This window comes from Gopherus evgoodei, chromosome 3 (genome assembly GCF_007399415.2).
Source record: "Gopherus evgoodei ecotype Sinaloan lineage chromosome 3, rGopEvg1_v1.p, whole genome shotgun sequence".
Lineage (NCBI taxonomy): Eukaryota > Metazoa > Chordata > Testudines > Testudinidae > Gopherus > Gopherus evgoodei.
In genome coordinates, this window is record NC_044324.1 from 41,067,322 (window position 1) to 41,088,998 (window position 21,677).

The 21,677-nt window shown below is 41.1% G+C and overlaps 1 protein-coding gene across 7 annotated transcripts in view; it reads left to right on the top strand.

The window, feature by feature from the left end:
• The window catches only part of KIDINS220 (kinase D interacting substrate 220), a 158,134-nt gene that overhangs the window by 54,320 nt on the left and 82,137 nt on the right, over positions 1–21,677 (top strand). For all 7 annotated transcript variants that reach the window (XM_030555473.1, XM_030555467.1, XM_030555466.1 and 4 more), the window contains 6 exons: positions 2,888–3,177; positions 5,620–5,760; positions 6,284–6,527; positions 6,714–6,802; positions 14,605–14,749; positions 20,625–20,787. In XM_030555473.1, the coding sequence (XP_030411333.1) occupies positions 2,888–3,177; positions 5,620–5,760; positions 6,284–6,527; positions 6,714–6,802; positions 14,605–14,749; positions 20,625–20,787 (1,072 nt within the window). The remainder of the gene's footprint in view (positions 1–2,887; positions 3,178–5,619; positions 5,761–6,283; positions 6,528–6,713; positions 6,803–14,604; positions 14,750–20,624; positions 20,788–21,677) is intronic.

Consider the following 21,677-nt stretch of genomic DNA (forward strand, 5'->3'; position numbering starts at 1 on the left):
GCTTGCCATGGCCGCATGCAAGCTGAATTCTGCTGCCCAGACCTGCATCTGTGAAATCTCTAACACCAGAGCCGCAGGCACTCAATATTAAGATGCAAAATGCAACCTTGTAGTGAAATCACATGTGCTATGTAAGATGAATAGTGTTGTTTACTGTGAAAGAGTATAACCGTTGTTCTGTAAAATGTATCTTTTTGAATACTTCTCTCCCTTTTTTACCTCCCTCGTGCAGCTGCAGATTTTTCAAGCCTCCCTACTCCATCCCAAAGGCTATCTCAGATAAGGCAGAGGAAAAAAAAGATGCGAGACAGAATGTTCTTGGAAATATGGAAGTAACCCGTAATGAAAGAGCTCATCTGAATGAGTGGAAGGACGTGGTATCAAATTACAGGAAAGATGCCAGTGAACGTGAGGATAGGAGGGACCAACATGAGGATAGGAGGGATGAACGTGAGGAGAGGAGAGATGCTCGAGATGAGAGGTGGCGGCAGGAAGATCAGAGGTGTAGGCAGGAAGATCAGCAGTGGCAGGATGCAATGCTGGGGCTGCTTCGTAATCAAACTGACATCTTCGTACGTCTGGTGGAGCTTCAGGAGCAGCGGCAGGATCACAGAGTGCTGCTGCAGCCCCTGTGTAACCACCCTCACTACTCACCATGTTCCATATCTTCCTCACCCAGACGTGTAAGAACGCGTGGGGGAAGACTTCGTGCACCCGCCCACTCCACCCCCGTGGACAGCCCAACCAAAAGCCTGTCATTACTTTAAAATATTTTTAATGGCCTTTTCCTTCCCTCCTATCCTCCCAAACCACACCCGGGATACCTTGTCAGTTCTCTCCCTCTTTTTATAATGACTTTTTAATAATGAATACATGATTTTTAAACGATAGTGACTTTATTTCCTTAAGCAAGCTGTAATCAAATGGGGAGGGTGGGTTGCTTACAGGGAATGAGTCAATCGGGGAGGGGGGGGTATTCATCAAGAGGAAATAAACACAACAGTCATACCGTACCCTGGCCCATGATGAAACTCGTTTTCAAAGCTTCTCTGATGCGCACCGCTTCGTGGTGTGCTCTTTTAATCGCCCTGGTGTCTGGCCGCATGTAATCAGCGGCCAGGTGATTTGCCTCAGTCTCCCACCCCGCCAGAAAGGTCTCCCCCTTACTCTCTCAGAGATTGTGGAGCACACAGCAAGCAGCAATAACAAAGGGGACATTGGTTTGGCTGAGGTCTGAGCAAGTCAGTCATGTGCGCCAGCGTGCCTTTAAACGGCCAAATGCACATTCTACCACCATTCTGCACTTGCTCAGCCTGTAGTTGAACAGCTCCTGACTACTGTCCAGGCTGCCTGTGTATGGCTTCATGAGCCATGGCATCAAGGGGTAGGCTGAGTCACCCAGGATAACTACAGGCATTTCAACATCCCCAACTGTTGTTTTCTGGTCTGGGAAGTAATTCCCTTGCTGCAGCCATTTAAACAGAGTAATGTTCCTGAAGGCGCGAGCATCATGAACCCTTCCTGGCCATCCCATGTGGATGTTGGTGAAACATCCCTTGTGATCCACCAGTGCTTGCAGCACCATTGAAAAGTACCCCTTGTGGTTTACATACTGGGTGTCCTGGTGCTCTGGTGCCAAGATAGGGATATGGGTTCCATCTATCGCCCCCCCCCCCTCCCAGTTAGGGAATCCCATTGCAGCAAAGCCATCCACTATGACCTGCATGTTTCCCAGAGTCACAACCTTTCATACCAGCAGCTTAATGATTGCTTTGGCTGCTTGCATCACAGCAGCCCCCACAGTAGATTTTCCTACTCCAAATTGGTTCCCGGCTGACCGGTAGCTGTCTGGCATTGCAAGCTTCCAGAGGGCTATTGCCACTCACTTCTCAACTGTGAGGGCTGCTCTGATCTTGGTATTATGGCGTTTCAGGGCAGGGGAAAGCAAGTAACAAAGTTCCACGAAAGTGCCCTTACGCATGCGAAAGTTTCGCAGCCACTGCGAATCGTCCCACACTTGCAAAACTATACTGTCCCACCGGTCTGTGCCTGTTTCCCGGGCCCAAAATCGGCGTTCAATGGCTGGAACCTGCCCCATAACCAGCAGAATCTCCAAAGCGCAGGGGCCCACAGTTTGAGAGAATTCTGTGTCCATGTCCTGATTGCTGTCGTCACCGCTCTGCCGTAGCCGCCGCCTCCTCGCCTGGCTTTGCAGGTCCTGGTTCATCGTAGACTGCACGAGGTGTTTACAACGTCCACAATTGCAGTCTTGATCTGAGCAGGGTCCATGCTTGCTGTGCTACGGCGTTTGCACAGTTCAGCCAGGAAAAAAGGCGCGAAACGGTTGTCTGCTGCTTTCACAGAGGGAGGAATGAAGCTGTACCCAGAACCACCCACGACAATGTTTCTTGCCCCATCAGGCACTGGGATCTCAACCCAGAATTCCAAGGGGCGGAGGAGACTGCGGGAACTATGGGATAGCTACGGAATAGCTACCCACAGTGCAACGCTCCGGAAATCGACGCTAGCCTCAGTACATGGACGCACACCGCCGAATTAATGTGCTTAGTGTGACTGCGTGCACTCGATTTTATACAATCTGTTTTACAAAACCAGTTTATGTTAAATCGGAATAATCCTGTAGTTTAGACATACCCTTTCACAGCAAAGACCACCCACGTCCAGGATGGGTCTCTTCAACAAGAGAAACTAAAGACTGGATTGGTACCCCAACATCCTCTTTGCAAGAATTTGGCGAAACTTAGCCCACCATTTTTAGACAGTTATAATCATATACAGAGTTTACAAACTTAAGCATTTTCATATTAAATTAGATAGAAAATTTAGAGATGCATGCAACATTCAATTACTATTTTATGTTTTATAGGTAAAAAGAAATGGAAGAAAACCTGCTGTCTTCCATCTTTTGTTATCTTCCTCTTCATACTTGGTTGCATTATTGCTGGGATCACACTGCTGGTCATTTTTAATGTAGATCCAAAGAACATGACGGTGAATGCTATTCTGATATCAGTTGCATGTGTTATTGGTTTGGCGTTTATCTTGAACTGTCGTACATGGTGGCAAGTGTTGGACTCAGTCTTAAATTCCCAGAGAAAACGTCTTCATAATGCTGCTTCCAAGCTCCACAAACTGAAAAGTGAAGGGTTCATGAAGGTAAGCATTGATATTATGAATCATCATTCATTAATACAAAGGAGTACAATGATCGTCTTACAATAGGATGTCATCCATCTGATCAAACCAAACCTCACAAACATTAGAACAAGTTTTCAAATAAATGAACATTGCTCTCCTACTGAAAATTATATTCAGTGCATATGATCTGTCTATTCAATCAAGAATTACTTGATTGGCTAAACATATTTTCAGTTTACAATTTTACTTTGTTTGGAAAAACAACACTTTAGACAATAAATTATCTAAGTGACCTTGTAAAGGGGTCCCACTCACCAGAGGGTGCTCCTGATTGTGGTTGGGTCTGGGGATTAGATCTCGCGTCTTCTGGCACACCCTTCATTGATTGTTTGCACCGTGGCCCCTCTTTCTCTTGGGCCTCAGGGTGCTCTGTTTTTGAGTTGGCACTCCAGTCATGTCATTGTATAGTGTCCCCCGCTCCAGGATAACGAAGTCCTGCCAGACAAGCTGTCTGGATGCTGCCTCACAGCATCTTCCATTTCATGTCTCCAGGTCCTGCACCACTTTCCCAGTGACTGATAGGGGGACATGGGTCCATCCACTACTCCAGGTTCCAATTCAGGAACCCTATGATTAGCAATCTAGGTCTGCTCAGATTTGCACCCTGTTTCTGTTTCCCGGGCTCCTTACTATGCCACCTCTCCATCTCCTTGGCTTTCTCTGGGTTTACCACTAGACATTCCTCTGCTCCCTGTGGCTGCTTCACCCATCTCAGTCTCTTGCCAGACTCCCCCTTTCAGGGCAAGACCCCAAGGCACTCTCTCCTCCTGGGTCTCTTTTTTGTTTCTGGCCAACTTTCTTTCTCTCTGGGGAGTGACTGCAGACCTCCTCCTAGAAGCCACTTCCTGGCGTTATACTCCTATCCTGGCTCCTCCCCCAACTGGGCTTCTTCTGCAACTAGGGCCTGTCAATCCATGATTCCCCTCCAGGTGCAACATGTGATATTATTTGGCCCCTCCTGGCTCCTTCTCAGGGCGTGTGTGAGTCAGGAACCCCATCATAAGACCTGCAGTAATGTGATAAAAGCAATTGCTTCAAATACTGTTAAGATTCAATATAATCATAGAAACTTTACCACAAAGTTAATAAAGAATAAATTACACAGGCATAACTTTGAGCATTGTCAGTCCTTTGCCATCCGTAGCGTCTTTGGCTTCATTCTTTTCTTAACCAATGAGAGTGTGACTTAAGACTTCAAGAGCCAGTTAAAAACTTGGTAGCAAAAGTGATAGCATTTACTGGTGCTGCTACTGTTTATAGAGAAGCCTGATCCGGACTCCATAGTTATGGTTGCTTTCTAAAATGGGATTAAAATGGGGCTTGAATTCCTGTTTGGCCACTTTTTTCAAAGAGGAAAATCAATGTGAAATTTCTGAGGGGTTTATATTTTTATACCCTTTGAATTTTTGTATAGTTTTTGTTTAGTGTCTCTTAAATATTTAAGAAGTCTTTGAAATTAGGCTCTGTCTAAAATTTCTTCATGACTGTCTTACTTTTCCTTGCTCAAAACTTATGTGCTCTGTACCGAAAGTTGTTTGCTTGGAGCTGGGTTCTCATGAGATTTTGTCTGTCAGATTAAATCTCCATTAGGAGCTACACTGTTCCATGATATTTATCTTACAGTGGAGAACGTTGCATGCACAGTTATTTATGAAGAAAATCATTTCCATCAGGAACTGCACTTGCATCCTTTGGTCCTGCAGTCCATTCCCACTTAAACTTTAAGAAAACACTACAAAAATGACTTACAATATTTATTGTGAAGCGTTTAAGGTTTCTACACAAAGCTACAAAAGACATTCAAACAGGAACGCAGATAAGGAAAATCTCTGCATAAAATTTACACTAAATCTTCTATTTCACTGGAGACATTAGAAGAAGCTATAGCTGTTTTGAACTCTTTTGACTCACTCTTGAAATGCTGAGTTACTGTAAATGTGTATTAATTTATCACTGTTAAATGAACCTAAGGTGATATTAACTTATGACTGTCTGTGACTAGACCAAAACTACAGAAATTAAAAATATGCATCCTTTCAGAACAGCCCTCTTAAACTCAGTTTAAGGAAGAAAAAAATCCTGATTAAAATAAATAACTATGAAAAAACAGATATTTAACTGATTTCTTTTTTAATTGCATTGTATTTTTCTTTTCCCTTTTCAGTAATTAAAAGTATTAGTTAATAATATTAAGATTTTGTTGGGATAGATCATTTTAAAAAGGAATGACATTAAAAAAAATATATAAAACTTCATTAAAACTAATATTGCACTTAGAAAGCCTTTGCCCCAATTTCTAAAAAGTTTTCTTCATATTTCCACTATATAGCTTCTATTCTTTCTTTTAATAATGAAAGGTGGGTTTTTTTTTGTTTTTCGGCTTTTTTAAAACTTTTGTAGGTTCTGAAGTGTGAAGTGGAATTGATGGCTAAAATGGCAAAAACTATTGATAGCTTCACTCAGAATCAGACAAGACTTGTCGTAATTATTGATGGATTGGATGCTTGTGAACAAGACAAAGTTCTACAGATGCTTGACACGGTGAGTTGTTGTTTTGCAGAGATGATTTTGCCTACGTCCCAGGGAACAGATCCTCAGCTTATGTAAATTGTCCTAGCTTCAGTAGAACCTGCAGCTGTTTACATTAGCCAAAGTTCTGCTCCCGGAAGTGTTGAGAATAACCCTTTAATGATAGTGAAGTGCTTTGAGATCTAAGGTGCTATGAATTAATGTCATCTTGAGCTTAGTTTTTTTGGTTGAAAAGTTTTTTCAAACTTCTCAACTAAAATTTATATAAATTAAAAGGCTATTTTATCTGAAAAGTTTTCAGGAGTTAAAAATTTGATATTAATTTTTGTGGTATATCAAGTATATTATTTTCATTGTACTATTTAATAGGATGACTTCTGACAGTATATGTAGTAGAAAAAATATGTTGTGTTCCATATAGTTTTTCTATTCAACTCATCAGAACAAAATAAATATAAAATTTTGACTACAAGAATGTTTAATGGCACACAGTAAAAAAAAAAAATTTACAATCTACCTTTTTTTCTTACTGCAGGTACGAGTCCTGTTTTCAAAAGGGCCATTTATTGCCATTTTTGCAAGTGACCCACATATTATTATAAAGGCAATTAACCAGAACCTCAATAGTGTGTTACGTGATTCAAACATAAATGGACATGATTACATGAGAAATATAGTTCATTTGCCTGTTTTTCTTAATAGTCGTGGGTTCAGTAGTGCAAAAAAGCTGATGGTAGCTTCAACTACCAATGGAGATATTCCATATACAGATACTTCAGGTACGTTTATATTGCAAGGAGACTATAGCAAGGTTATAAAATAAGTAATCTTGAAACCATTAATCTTTAGCTTTTTTAATAACATCTTTTGCGAATAGTTGGTAATTTTTATACATTTTACAGTGGAATAAGCAGATGAAATGGAAGAGTGAAATGTTTTTTAATGGAGAAAATGTCATTCTTTAGGAATACATGAAGAAGTTGATAGAAGAGTTTCTCAGAATAGCCTTGGAGAGATGACCAAACTTGGCAGCAAAACTGCTCTTAATAGACGGGTGAGAGAGACAGTAGCATAAAAAAAAAGATATTTGTATCTATTTTTTATTTAATGATGGTAATTCGAGAACAGTTTTACACAATATCACCTTCAAAGGCACATCAAACCCTCTCCTTGAAATCAACAAAAATCATCCATTAATAAAAATCCTGACTTGAATGTCCGCAAACTCAGTCTTGGGCAGAGCAACTGAGAAGCACATTTCAGAGTCTATCCAATCATGGGGACAGCTGTTCCACAAACATTTAAATTAGGGCTGTCAAGCAATTAAAAAAATTAATTGCTCTGTTAATAATAGAATACCATTTATTTAAGTATTTTTGGATGTTTTCTACATTTTCAAATATATTGATTTCAGTTACAACACAGAATACAAAGTGTGTCAGTGCTCCCTTTATTTTTGATTACAAGTATTTGCACTGTAAAAAAAACAAAAGAGAGAGTATTTTTCAATTCACCTAATAGAAATACTGTACTGCAATCTCTATCATGAAAGTAGACCCTACAAATGTAGAATTATGTTAAAAAAAAAAAAAGCATTAAAAAATAAAACAATCTAAAACTTCAGAGCCTGAAAGTCAGTCATCCTTGTTCAGCGAATCGCTAAGACAAACAAGTTTGTTTACATTTGTAGGAGATAATGCTGCCCGCTTTTTGTTTACAATGTCACCTGAAAGTGAGAACAGGCGTTCGCATGGCACTGTTGTAGTCGGCATCGCACGATATTTACGTGCCAGATGCTTGAACAAAAAAAAATTCGACATTTTTAAGTTGCACTTTCACGAAGATTGGACTACAGTACTTGTATGAGGTGAATTGACAAATACTATTTCTTTTGTTTATCATTTTTACAGTTCAAATATTTGTAATAAAAAATAATATATACTTTGATTTCAGTGACAATGCAGAATACAATATATATTAAAATGTAGAAAAGCATCCAAAATATTTAATAAATTTCAATTGGTATTCTGTTGTTTAACAGTGTGATTAAAACTGCAATTAACTGTGATTAATTTTTTTGAGTTAATCGTTTGAGTAAGGTCTGCCAATTAATCGCAGTTAACTTAAATCTAGGGGCTGTTAGCTGGAGTGCCTCAAGGTAATCTCAATGGGATGAGCCACAAGAAAAATGGTAAAAATTTTTAAATAACTCAGACCTAGATCCATATTTGACTTTGTAGATCCCTTTTTGTAGCCTCACCTTTCATGGTCACTGGTTGGTGCTTCAGGGGCAGGACTCCAGCAAGTAGAGTAGCCTGGAACAATGTGGATGCACAGCTTTGACTTCTCTACTTGTTCTGTCCAGAGCTTCTCTGTAGTCTCCGCACTTCTGGACAAGGAGAAATAAGGTTATAATCTGTACATCCGGTAGTAGAAATAAACAGCTCGTGTAAAACTTGTTCTTCTTCGAATAGTGTCCCTGTGGATGCATGACTGTAGGAGTGCTTGTGTCTGTGCATTGCTTATTAGAGAACTTCAGTATCAGTGTCCATTAGGACCGCACACGTGCTGTTTCTCCTTGTGCCCCGCCATGAGGCTACCCATCTTCAGTTTCTTTTCAGCTGCCCCTGGCTAGAGATTAGCAGTCTGTTTGCGACCATTTGTTGCTTAAACATTTCTGTAGTTAGTCTCCCCAGTCTTAGTTCTAGTTTTTTTTCCTCTCTTTTTTCTTCCCGAACAAAAACTAAAGAAACAAGACTCCCCCCCCCTTTTTTTTTTGTTGGGGATCCTTGCCACAACAGGGTATGCCTTGTTCACCAGGGTTCAAGAAGTGCCTCTTCTGCAAAGGGGCCATCCCTGTAGCAGACAAGCAATCCTGATGCATACACTACTTTGGGGAAGGCCGCATCCACAGAAGTGTGGTCTCTGCCAGCTACTCAGATCCAGGTCTCTAAAGGACAGGATGTTGAGACAAAAGATCATCTTCATGGAAGCAGCCTCCAGTCTCACCTCAGGCCTGTGCTGAGATTCACCTGGCAGACGTGAGTCTTCCCCACAGCCCTCAACATCCAAGAACTGTGAGTCGAAGAAATCAGCATCAGACCTCTTTTGTAAATCATCAAAAAAGGGAGTGGGAAGTTCACAGATTGAGCCCCAAGTCAGCCTTAAAAAATCTCCAGCATGCTTGGTACCGTCGGCTCATGAAGATATGTAATGGCAGGTACCATTGACACTCCTAAAGACCCGATGGGCATAGGCACCGAGTCAACGGAGAAGGATAGGAGCCAGCACTCAAATAACAACATGCTGTACCATTAGCACTGTCATCAGTGCCCCATCCAGCACCGGGGCGTTCAGTGCAGGCAAGATTTCTGACTCCATTGGTACCACCAGTGGCACTGGGTCGATCAGCAACTCCAGAATTCCAGGCACTCAAGAGCTCCAGGTATCTGACGTACTGGAATCTCCTCTTCTTGACACTGGGACCTCAGCACCAAGTCTTCTCCACACACCTCCCCTCTACAGTGCAGACGCAGATAGCGAGCCAGAGGAGGCTGTTTCCCACTATTCCTTTCATTCTCCCTATGGTGCCCTCTGCCAAGAGGCCTCCTGAGCATACCCTCGGACAACCCCACCACCACATTGGTACGCCAACCATGGGTACCACCCCCCAGTTTAATTCCACTGGCCCATTGGCTATACTGGGATCCTTGGCCTACATATCACCCACATGTTTCTCGTGCTTCCAGTTTTGCTAGTGAACCCCTGACACATGCCTCCTTGGCCATGGCATCCAGAACCTTGGAACCTCTAGAGAAGATTGTGGAGGAACAGGAGGAGTCAGAAATGGAGTCAGAAATCTTGCCCGTACTGAGGAAGAGGTGACTCAGAGGGCCAACATATCTTCCTCCTCCCCAGATGAGGCCATCATGCCTCCACCAGTGTCCTTAGCTGAAGTCTTCTAACTTTTCTAGGACTTGGCAAAGAGAGTTGCAGATACACTGCAGATTCGCTTGGAGAAAGTTAAGGACACCCATCATAAAATTGATGTATTACACTATTCCTCATCCTCTAAAATAGCCCTTCCCATTAATGAGGCTCTCCTGGACCCCTCAAAAACCATATGGCAGATGTCAAGATCGGTGACATCTATTTGTAAGTGGGCTGATTTAAAAAAAAAAAAAATTATGCCTGGGTGGGGAGACAGAATTCCTCGTCTCCCTGCTTCCCCACAACTTCGTTGTCGTCTATGCATTAAACTCTTAGGGTTGTCAACACCAAAGGAGGTGCATCCCTGTGAATTGGATTGGAAATGCTTGGACCTCTTTGAGATGAAAGCCTGTTCCTTGGCCACAGTACAGTTTCGAATCAATAATTATCAAGCCTTAATGGCAAAATATGGCTGTCAACTATTGGAAACTTAGCAACTTTATTGATTAGCTTCCTGAGTCACAGCTTGACCAGTTCAAAGCTGTCATCCAGGAGGGAGATCTAGTAGGCAAAACAGCACTAAAGTCTGCCTTCAGTGCAGCCAACCCTGACCCAGTTCATCTCCACGGTAGCGGTTATGCAACTGTGACATAGTTGCACCTTTCAAGTTTCTCTAAATAGCTGTAGTTGACTGTCAAAGACCTTCTCTTTCAAGGCAGCACGCTCTTCACGGAGAAGACTGACACCTCTCTTCATACCATTAAATATTCTAGGGCTACTGCCTACTCGTTAGGGATCTACACGCCCAGAGAAAAGAGAGAATTCAGTCTGCAGTCCCAACACAAACCACACACCTCCCAATAATGACTCAGTGCTGTTATGAACCTCAGAGAAAGAAATCTGTTACCCAGGCATAAACCGTCTGGCCCATTGTCTTTCACGTCGCAACCATCCACGTCCAGAAACTGATTTTGGTGTATTGGTCGAGGCATCAGCAGGCCACTCCCCCCAACTGCTACAGCTGACCAACTCTTCCTACCCATTTGGCTACCATCTTGGAATGTTCCACAGCACTTGGGAATGGATAACATTGGATTGATGGATCCTGGAAATCTTTCATAATGCATATTCCATCCACTTTACCTTCCTCACCCCTCTGTAAAACCCTTCTCTATCCCTTTTCAGCGACTCCCTCACGAGAGTTTACTACAGCAGAGAGAGATTGTCTTCTCCAGTTAGGAGCCATAGAACCAGTACCTCAACATCTATGAGGCAAAAGTTTTTACTCTTATTTCCTAATACTCAAGAGGAAGGGAGATTGGAGACCTATGCTAGATCTCTGAGCACTCAACAAGTTTAGCAAAATTCAAAAATTAAAAAAAATCACTCTTATGATTATTCCAGTATTTGGAACCAGAATACTGATTTTTGGCCTTTGACCTTCAGGATGCCTACTTCCATATTGTAATCCTACCATCCCACAGACGGTTGCTTAGATTTATCCTGAGACAAGACCACTGTCAGTACAGTGTACTCCCCTTTGGGCTATCAGCTCTGAGAGTATTCTCCAAGGACATCTCAGTAGTGGCTGTGTACCTATGCTTCCAAGGAATCATGGTTTACCTCTACCTGAACAATTGTCTCCTCACAGTCCTGTCCTTTCAAGAAGCTTGCTGAGTCACCAAATCCACAATAGACTTGTTCAGAGCTGGGCCCAGAAATCAGCCCTCACTTCAGTACAACACCTGGAATTCATGGACTCCGACCTTGACTTGTTGCAGGCCGGAATACTCTTAGTCCACCCCGGACGTTGTTTCTCAGTACTGACACATACTTCATAGGATGAGGCACACATCTAAACGACCTCACAACACAAGGCAAGTTGTCATCCATGGAGATATCCCTTCACATCCTCCTCAAGCTCAGGGTGGTCAGGAATGCCTTTGTCCATTTCCTCCCGCCGATCAAAGGATCACACATGAGTCTTAACTGATAATATAGCATATATGTATTACATAAACCAAAAAAAGGGAGCCAGATCACCCTCCCTCTATGCAGAAGCAATAAAACTATGGAACTGGTGCTTCTCCCAGGATGTTATGCTAGTTGCAGCTTACCTTCCGAGCACGCAGAACTTGGTAGTGGACAGTGTCAGTCGCAAGTTCCCACACGACCATGAATGGGAGATAAACCCAGCTGTACTCCATGACCTATTCAGGCGGTGGGGGACACTGTCCACAGACCTGTTTGCCACTTACCTGAACAAGAAATGTCCACGTTACTGGTCCAGATCAGGGATGGGGCAGCGCTCCCTGGGCAATGCTCTCCTTCCCTGGACAGAGACCTTCTCTGCACCTTTCCTCCATTTCCCTTACTGTTGAAAGTCCTGTTAAAAACAAAAAGAGAAGAAGCACACATCATACTGATTGCTCCCACTTGGCCAACACAGACTTGGTACCCTTACCTGTCACAACCTGTGGTGTGCCCACAGATCTCTTTCCTTTCCACTCCACTCCATACCTCCTGTTGCAGAACGAAGGACGCACTCTACACCAAACCTGGGGATTGTTCACCTCAAGGCATGGATCCTTCATGGTTCAAGTGCATAGAGAGCTCCTGCTTGCAGGAGGTACAAGAGGTATTGCTACACAGTCGAAGGTCCTCGACACATCATACTTACCTGCAAAAATGGTCCAGGTTCCAGATTTGGTGTACTTTCCAACAAATCTCCATGACATCCGCAACTCTTCCAAAGGTTCTAGATTATGTACTGAGTCTAAAAAGATTAGTATTATCTCAGTTCTCTCTGGATCCACCTAGCAGATATAGCAGCCTTCTATCGACAAGTAAAAGAATACTCAGTGCTATCATAGCCAACCACTAAATGATTGCTTAAGTTGGCTTTTTTCACAGCCCCAATATCCTACCCCTACATGGGATCTAAACCTGGTGTTGAAAGGCCTGACTAGACCTCCCTTCGAACCCATGTTAGCTTACATACCTATCAATGAAAACAGCCTTCCTAATAGCAATCACCTCAGCTAGGAAAATAGGAGACATAATGGTTCTGATGGCACACCCTCCCTACGCAGTATTCTTTCAGGACAAGGTTATGCTTGGGCCACATCCAAAATTCATCCCTAAGGTAACTTCCCCATTCCACATGGACCAATTGATTCACCTTCCAATTTTCTACCTGAGCCTCACTACAACAACAGGGAGGCTATATTACACACACTAGATATCGGAAGAGTCCTAGCCTTCTACCTGAGCAGGACAAAGGCTTTTAGGAAGTCTCCTAAGCTTTTCCTTTCTATTGCAGAAAGATCCAAGAGCTCGGCAATATGAGCCCAGATACTCTCCAAATAGGTCTTATACTATTTTCAGGTTCACAACATGACCCCTCCAGAGAGTATTTGCACACACTCCACGAGGTTGATCTCCTCATCTGGTGCCTTCTTCAGGAATGTCGCTATCTCAAATCTGTAGGGTGGTGACAGTACTGTCATCTGCAACTGACCTGACTCCGAATTCCCAGCCCTCCAGTCGGGCTATTGTTCGGGAGTCACCTACAGTGGAGCACCCATAGGGAGACTACTCGAAGAATAAGTAGTTGTTATCTTTTGCAGTAACGATGGCTCTTTGAGATGTGTGTGCCTGTGGGTGCCACACAACCCACCCTCCTCCCCTCTACTTCTGAATTTTTCTCTGACTCAGTGGTAGAGAAGTAAGTAAGAGTTAGTCCATGTGTGCTAGCTATCCTCTTGATGGGGCACAAGGAGAGACAGCACATGCGTGGGTCTAATGGACACTGCTACCAAAGTTCTCTGATCAGCAGTACAGGGACACAAGCATATCTACAGTGGAACACCCATAGGGACACTCCTCTTGAAGAACAATTATTACTGCACGAAGTGAGTAACTTCTTCCCTTCACTGCTCCCCACACATTGGCAGAGTTCTTCTATCCCATTTGCAAAGAAAGAAAGGGACTTTTTATTTCCTTAACCACAAAAGCAAAAATGAACTACTAGCATGGTACTGTGTTACTGTCAGTCTTTTGCCTCCTATATCAGTTTTTTCATATTTATAACTTCTTATTAATTTTTCCAAATACAACAAATATACCAAAATGCCAGATTCATCACAATACAGAAAGTAAATAAAGAGAATTAGGAAAAAGGGAGGGGAGGTGAAGCGACAAAATTATTTTTAGAGTCTACGTTATCATAGGCTGCTAAAAAATCAGCCAAAATTGCTTGGAATTTTTCAGACATTCTCTTCCTGCGGAATTCCAGTCATTTGTTAGCCGTGAGGTCAGCAATGTCACCAGGGCAGGCATCAGTATTAATTGGGGATCAACTTTTCCATTTTTTCAGGTTTAATTTTTTTAGTGACCAAAGCTGCATGATGGAACCATGCCACCTTGTTACCAGGTAACTGCCAGGTAGCAGTAATATATCGAAAAATGAAACCTAAGAGGATGGTCTCCAACTTAGAATCAGTATCAAACTGTTCCTTTGATCCATCTCATATGAGAAAATTCTTGTACAAGGACACTCTGAAAACCCATGAGCTAATGTAGCATCAAAGAAATTACATTTCCAACAGTGGCCAGTATTTATGAGGGCCATTACTATTAAGCTATTTGGGGACCAATATATTTGAAAGTGTATTTTGGTGAATAAGCCATAGTCTCAGGTCTATGGTTGCTTTTTTAACATTAGATACAATTATATTTCATTGATTTGGAGAGAGTTCCATATCTAAATCATTGTTCCAAATTGCTTGCAAATTATCAATCTTTGGCAGAGTTGTTTGGGCCATAAAATCATAAAAGGATACCCCTGGCCAGGAAGGTTTTTTTTCAATATAATAAATACAATTTGGAGAAACTAACCATTATTTTGTTTTTTTAATTTGTCAGGATACTTACCGAAGGCGACAGATGCAGCGGACTATTACACGCCAGATGTCTTTTGATCTGACCAAGCTTCTGGTTACAGAGGACTGGTTCAGTGATATCAGTCCTCAGACCATGAGAAGATTACTCAATATTGTTTCTGTGACAGGTGAATATGACGTGTTCATTGTTCACTCTAAGGAGTATGGTATGGTGATTGGTCAGAATTGTAGTATGCTCTCCGGAATGGTGCAACACACTGAGGTGCATACTTTCAGTAATATTAGTACAAAAAAAATCACAGAAAAGAACTGTGTAAAAATTTAAAATAAGCTATGGATACTCCAAAATGGGAGAGCGTATCTACTTGGATCCCGCAGGGGTCAGTTCTGAGTACCATTCAGTATTTTCATTAATGACTTGGTTAATGGAATAGAGAGTGCTTATAAAATGTGTAGATGGCACCAAATGAGAGGGGATGCAAGCACTTTGGAGGACAAGTTGAAAATTTAAAATGATCTTGAAGAATTGGAAAATTGGTGTGAATTCAGGAAGATGAAATTCAAGAAAGACAAGTGCGAAGTACTTCACTTAGAAAGGGAAAATGAAATGCACAACTACAAAATGGGGAATAACTGTCCAGATGGTAATACTACTGAAAAGGATATGGGGGTTGTAGGGACCACAAACTGAATATGAGTCATCAATGTGATGCAGCTGCAAAAAAGGCTAATATGATTCCGGGGGAGTATTAACAGGAGTGTTGTAAGACACAGGAGGTAATTGTCCTGCTGTACTTGGTATTGATGAGTCCCCTGCTGGAGTTTTGTCTCTAATTCTGGGCACCTCAATTTAGGAAAGATGTGGATAAAATGGAAAGAATCCAGAGGAGAGCAATAAAAATTATAAAAGATTTAGGAAACCTAACATACGAGGAAAGGTTTAAAAACAATGTGCCTATTTAGTCTTGAGGAAAGAAGACTGAGGGAGTGAGACCTGATAATGGGCTTCCAATATGTTAAAGGCTGTTATAAAAAGGACAATGATCAGTTGTTATGAATGTCCATTGAGGGTAGGACAAGTAGTAATGAGCTTAATCTTCAGCAAGGGAGTTTTGGATTAGATTTTAGGAAAAACTTTCTAAGTATCAGGGTAGTTAAGCTCTGGAATAGGTTTCCAAGAGAGGTCCTGGGTTCCCATCATTGGAAGCTTTTAAAAACAAGTTGGACAAATCCCTGTCAGGGATGGTCTACATTTACTTGCCCTGCCACAGTGTCGGGGGCTGGACTGGATGACTTCTCAAGGTCACTTCCAGCCCTACATTAAATATATTTCCAGATTCTACAATATGGTGTAATGAAAAATGATCACATAGCTATTACCTTAAGGTGAACTGCAAGGCAAAAATAACAAACAAAAAACGTTTTTTGTGATGTATAAAGAAGGCCTCAAAGTTTTTGTATTATTCTTAATTCTTGGCTTTTATGTCCATATGTTTGAGGGGACGAGCGGAATACAGCATAATTGAAGACTAGAACCTGGAGCTGCAGCCTTTATTTGAGAAGGGAATAGATGTTCTTTGAGTAGTGCCCCTAGGAATGCTGCATTCCAGGTCTACATGTGCCCCACATGCCTTCAAATGGAAATTTGCACTGGCCGTGTCCTTTTGGCTCGTGCATGTGCCTTGCGCAGCCTTCTGCCCCACACTGAGATTATATAGGACTGTGTGTGAGTGAGCCTCCCTCAGTTTCTTCTCAGCTGCTTCAGTCTGAGATGGAGCTTGAGCATGCCACACTAAAAGATTTTTTCTTTTAGTTGCTAATTTAGTTTTAGATAGTTTGCTTGCTAGTTAGATTAGTTTGGTGGTTGAGAGAATTAGATTTATTGCTCTCCCCTCTAGGGAGGCTTGCCTTCTTTGGAAGGGTATATCCGGCTCACTGGGGTTCAAATGCTGCCTGACTTGCTGGGAGGACATCCTAGTTAGCAGTGGTTACACATTCCTCAAAAGTGTAACTTCTGTCTGGCCCTTAAATCCCAGGCAAGGTGAAACTGGGAAATTAAGCTGAGGCTACTGATGACGAAGCACTCCCTTTATTCTCTCGCCCCCCACTTACATGTTTGGTGATGGATGTGCTGAATGAACAGGGGAAGGAACACCACACCAAGCCAATCCCAAATGACAAAGACCAGAGAAGCTTCTGGACCTTTTTGGATGGAAGTTTACTCATCTGCAACCCTACAATTTTGGATTGCAAATTACAAGGCAGTCATGGCAAAATACAATTACACAAACTTCGTGAAATTTACTGCTTTTATTGAGCACCTTCTGCCACAGCAAAGAAAGTAATTTCAGGCCATCATTGCGGAGGGACCGTTACTGGCCAGGACATCCCTTCAAGCAGCAGATGCTGTAGCCTATTTAATCTCTAGTGTCAGGAGTACGTACCCCAAATTTCATCTCACTTAAAAAACTACTTGCTTACAAAATCAGACTTATAGTACAAAAGTGTCACAACACTATTACTGAAAAATTGCTTCCTTTTTCCTTTTTACCACATAATTATAAAATACAACAATTGGAATATAAATATTGTACTTACATTTCAGTATATAGTATATGAAGCAGTACAAACACATAATTGTATGCAATTTTATTTTGTGCTGACTTTGCTAGTACTTCTTATGTAGCCTACGGAAAACCAGGCAAATATTTAGATGAGTTGATGTACTCCCTGAAAGACCTCTGCATACCCCTGGTTGAGAACCATTGGACTAGAAAGCTTCTCGAGGTCCCTTCCAGTCCTACAATTCTATGATTCTATGATTCTATTCTAAAGATAGGACAAGAAGTAATCAACTTAATCTGCTGCAAAGAAGATTTAGGTTAGATATTAGGAAAATCTTTCAAACTACATGGGTACTTAAGTTCTTGAATATGCTTCCAAGGGAGGTTGTAGAGTCCCTACCATTGGAGGTTTTAAAGAACAGATTGGACAAACACCTGTCAGGGATGGCCTATGTATTACTTGGCCTGGCCGTAGTGCAGTGGGCTGAACTTGATAGCCTCTTGGGGTCTCTTCCAGCCCTACGTTTCTATGATTTCATGATTCTATGTATCTTAACACACAATAATTAATGTAACATTCCTGTTGAACCAGTTAGACTGTAAACAAGAGAATCTACAAGCAAAAACCTCTGATGAGAGCAAAGAAAATTAGTGTAATTTAATTTTATTTGGAAATTCAACATGTTCCCAACTAACTTGATCTGACAAATTTAAAATTAGGAGCAGTTTTTTTATAGAAGGATTCTGTTATGAATAGGAAACTACTCCAGTAATCTGCACACCAGGAGCTGTGCCTGTCTGCCAGCACCCAAAAACTCTCCTGGTAGTTTGACGCATCCGCAATTTTTAATTTTCCTATTTTTATCCTGCCAACACTACCTAACGAACTCATATTTGTATATTAAATATTTATGCTAAATACTATCAAAAATCTATTTAAGCAATAAAAACCATATGAAAGTCAACATTTGTAAATACTTAATATTCACCATTTCCCAATAGTTTTTAAAAAAGGTTAATGCTATATTGCACTTCATTTCTATGCAATGGAAATACTGACATTAGCAACCTGTCTACAAAGGCAATTTTCTAAAAAAGCAGTATTCTATAATCTCATTAAAATCAGTCATTCAGAGCCAAAAATTGCTGAAGTAAATGGATCTGTAAAGAGGGCAGAAAGTAAACAGGCGTCTGTCTCAGTTGGTCCTGCTGTTCAGAGCTCGTGGTGTGAAACAAGTGTACTAGAGCTTAGGGTCTCAGCCTAGGATGTGATGGCTGAGTGGCCTACCCTTAAAGAAAAGTGGGAGCCCTTTGGAGTCTGGCACTTTGAAGGGGTTCCTCCAAGGGATTGTTTAAAAGCTGGGCCATAGCGCACATACAGTGGATATGTGACACCAGGTATGAAACTTACTCCTGGGGGAATTCTGCACCAAAAATTAAAAACTCTGTACCAAAAAAATTTAAATTCTGCATATTTTATTTGTCAAAATAACGCAATATAATCATGCCAGTTTCAATTATTTTGGTAATTTATTTCAAAATATCTGTCAGCAAGTATGTCTATAACAATACAGATTTAAAAAAAAAAGATTCTGGTAATTTTTTTGACGAATAGATTCCTTACTAGACTTATTAATACAGAACTTTGTGTGTGTGATTCATTTAAATTACAATACAGAACTGTATTTTCTGCACTGGTCAGAAGCAGTGCAAAGGCTTTGAGGAGTCGGAGGTAATGGAGGAGCTGAGGGAGAGGGAAGGAGCTTAGGAATGAATCTGGAGGATGTTGGGTGTGGGTGGGAGAAGGTTTTTTTGGGGGGAGGAGGGGATTGTTAGAGCTTTGTGAAGCCTCCCTCATGCAGACCCTAGCTGACCCCAAGGCTCTCCCATTCAGTTAGACATGTCTGCCCCTGCAACCCCCACCCCCATGGATCTCTGCAACCCCTCTTCCCCACCCCTAGGCTCAATGCTGTCACTCCTCAGCTCCTGAGCCCATGTGCCAGTCTGTACCCCCCTTCCCCCAAGACATTCTGAACTCCAGTCTGTGACTCCCCAGCAGCCCTGTGTGCTCCACTGTGTCCTAACCTGGCTCTGTGGGCACGGTGCTGTGATGAACTTCTACTTCTGGGGGAATTCTGCAGCACTGGCCATAGAATTTTGTATTTTCATTTATAAAATACATTTTGTCTAAGAAGTGCTGCAGTTCCTCATTTTGTCCACCATAGGCCATTGTGGCTCCAGAACAGCTGGCATGAATGCAGCCAGCTGTTCTGGTGCCACAGTGGTCTTTGATGGGCAAAAGGTGGAACTGCATTTCTTAGGCAAAATGTGTTTTTATTCAGGAAAATACAAAATTATGTGAGACAGAGGAATTCTGTGCTTCTGCAGATGCACAGAATTCCCCCCAAGAGTAAAAACTAAAACTATAAAATTTATAACCATGAGATCTTTGTGTACACTAATATAATTTAACTACAAACATCATAATCAGATCTTTGAGTGATAAATTATGAACCACTTTAACAATCTTAGTAATGCTACTTCAACAAAAAATACAAGCACAACACAAATGCAAAGAAAGTGGACACAATAGGAATACATTATTAAAGTGTGAGATTCATATGTAGAATGGATTCACAATGTGTGTTTTGCAGAAGGCAGAGTCTTAAATGTGAACTTGCATCAAAAATTCATGCAAAACCTTGTTACCTGTGATTTAGAAGTTTGACAGTATTCTGAAAGTGTTAACTGAATACTCTTTCATCAGCACATGCAAATCAGGATTCATCTTAGTAAAGAAACCTGTTGTCACATTTATTCTCATCAGAATGTCGACTACATGAACTGATTTTAGATCCTTTTTTCTGCCTTTAATAATGTGCTATATTTGTAAACCCAAACCTTGCCTTTCTTGTTAATGAAGTACTGCCTTTTGTTTCCAGTGTTGAGATTTTCTTGATTTACTATTCAGGATACCAACTATCTACCTATTTGTTATAACTATGAGTGATATCTTCCTGGTGGAAACAGACAGAAAATCTCTTGGAATGAAATCATGAAATTTTAATAAATGTTCTGAAATGTATAGTATAAACGTATTGCTGTAGAATGTTGCTAGAGTCGGGCAGAATTATGGTCAGGCACTGTACAAACTTTGTCCCACAACTCTGCTAATGGTCATTAATTCTTACTTGTAACAGGCTGGTAATTGTAATCCAGTGCCTGGCCGATCAGAGGCTGATATTCGTGATGGGTTTTGAGATATAGACAGATATCTGGTAGGATTTTTTTATTAGATTACCAAATTGTATCCTTTACATGTGACATGAAACAAATTTGAACTCCATAGAACTAATCTACTAACTTTTTCCACGTTCTATTGTTAGGAGAATACATGATTTTCATCTGTTATAGTGTGACAAAAGATCATGCAATTAAAAGAATTGCTTCCTTTCTCACCCCCTTCTTGTATTTTTAGGACGTTTATTGAGAGCTAATCAGATCACTTTCAATTGGGATAGACTGGCTAGTTGGATCAACCTTACAGAGCAGTGGCCATACAGGACATCCTGGCTCATATTGCATCTGGAAGAGACTGAAGGTGTTCCAGATCAGCTTACTTTAAAAACCATCTACGAGAGGTAGGTATGGTTCTAGTGATGACACAAATTTCCAATAACTGCTATTAAAAAGTCAGTATTTGCCAATATTTACCAATCAAGTCTTTCCCCTATATTTAAAATCTTGAAGTATTGGCAGACTTTTTTTAAATGTCTTTCACTGTTAATTAAAGCAGGTCTACTGTTTATATACGTGTGTTTATTTTATTAAGATCCGTACTGGGTGTTTGTACTTAGTTGGTTAGCACAGCTATTTTGGGTTTTCATAAATCTAATTTTCATCCCAAGACATCATTTTCTTTGCCAATCTGCAGGTAATAAAGTATAACTTTTAAAATATTAAAAGAGCCATAATATGATATGAAATGGTGTTATGTTATTTGGTAATATACTTAACAAAGGTTCTTGAAATTCTATTTAGGCTCTCAGTGAAGCTTTCAGTGGTTGGTTATAAGGAGGACTGAAAGTGATTATCACCTGTTAAGGTTGTCCAGCCCTTTGCATTATAAGATCCTGTTTTTATTTGCTCAGAACTTTGCTAAATTTTAATAATGTGTACTGGAATTTTACATGCCAGGTGTCTATCTCAGGGTGAACTCGCATGGAAAATTTTAGCCAAAATGGTTCAGCCATTTACAAAAATGAGAGTAGGGAAAAACATGTTTTGCCTGTTCTAAAAAAAAGATGAAAAAAAAAGTCTGGTGCCCTTTATTAAAAAAAGTTCTCAGTTTCCCAAGCTTTGAAATGGAGATGTGAAAATTGGCAAGCGGGTGGCCTTTGTGTCAGGGATTTGCCTTCCTGAACTCTTGAAAATCTGCCCATGTTTGGCCAAGGTGTAAGACTCAAAAATCGCAGTTGACACATACTAGTGCCACCAACTTCTTCACCCTTACTTCACTTTAAGAGCTAAA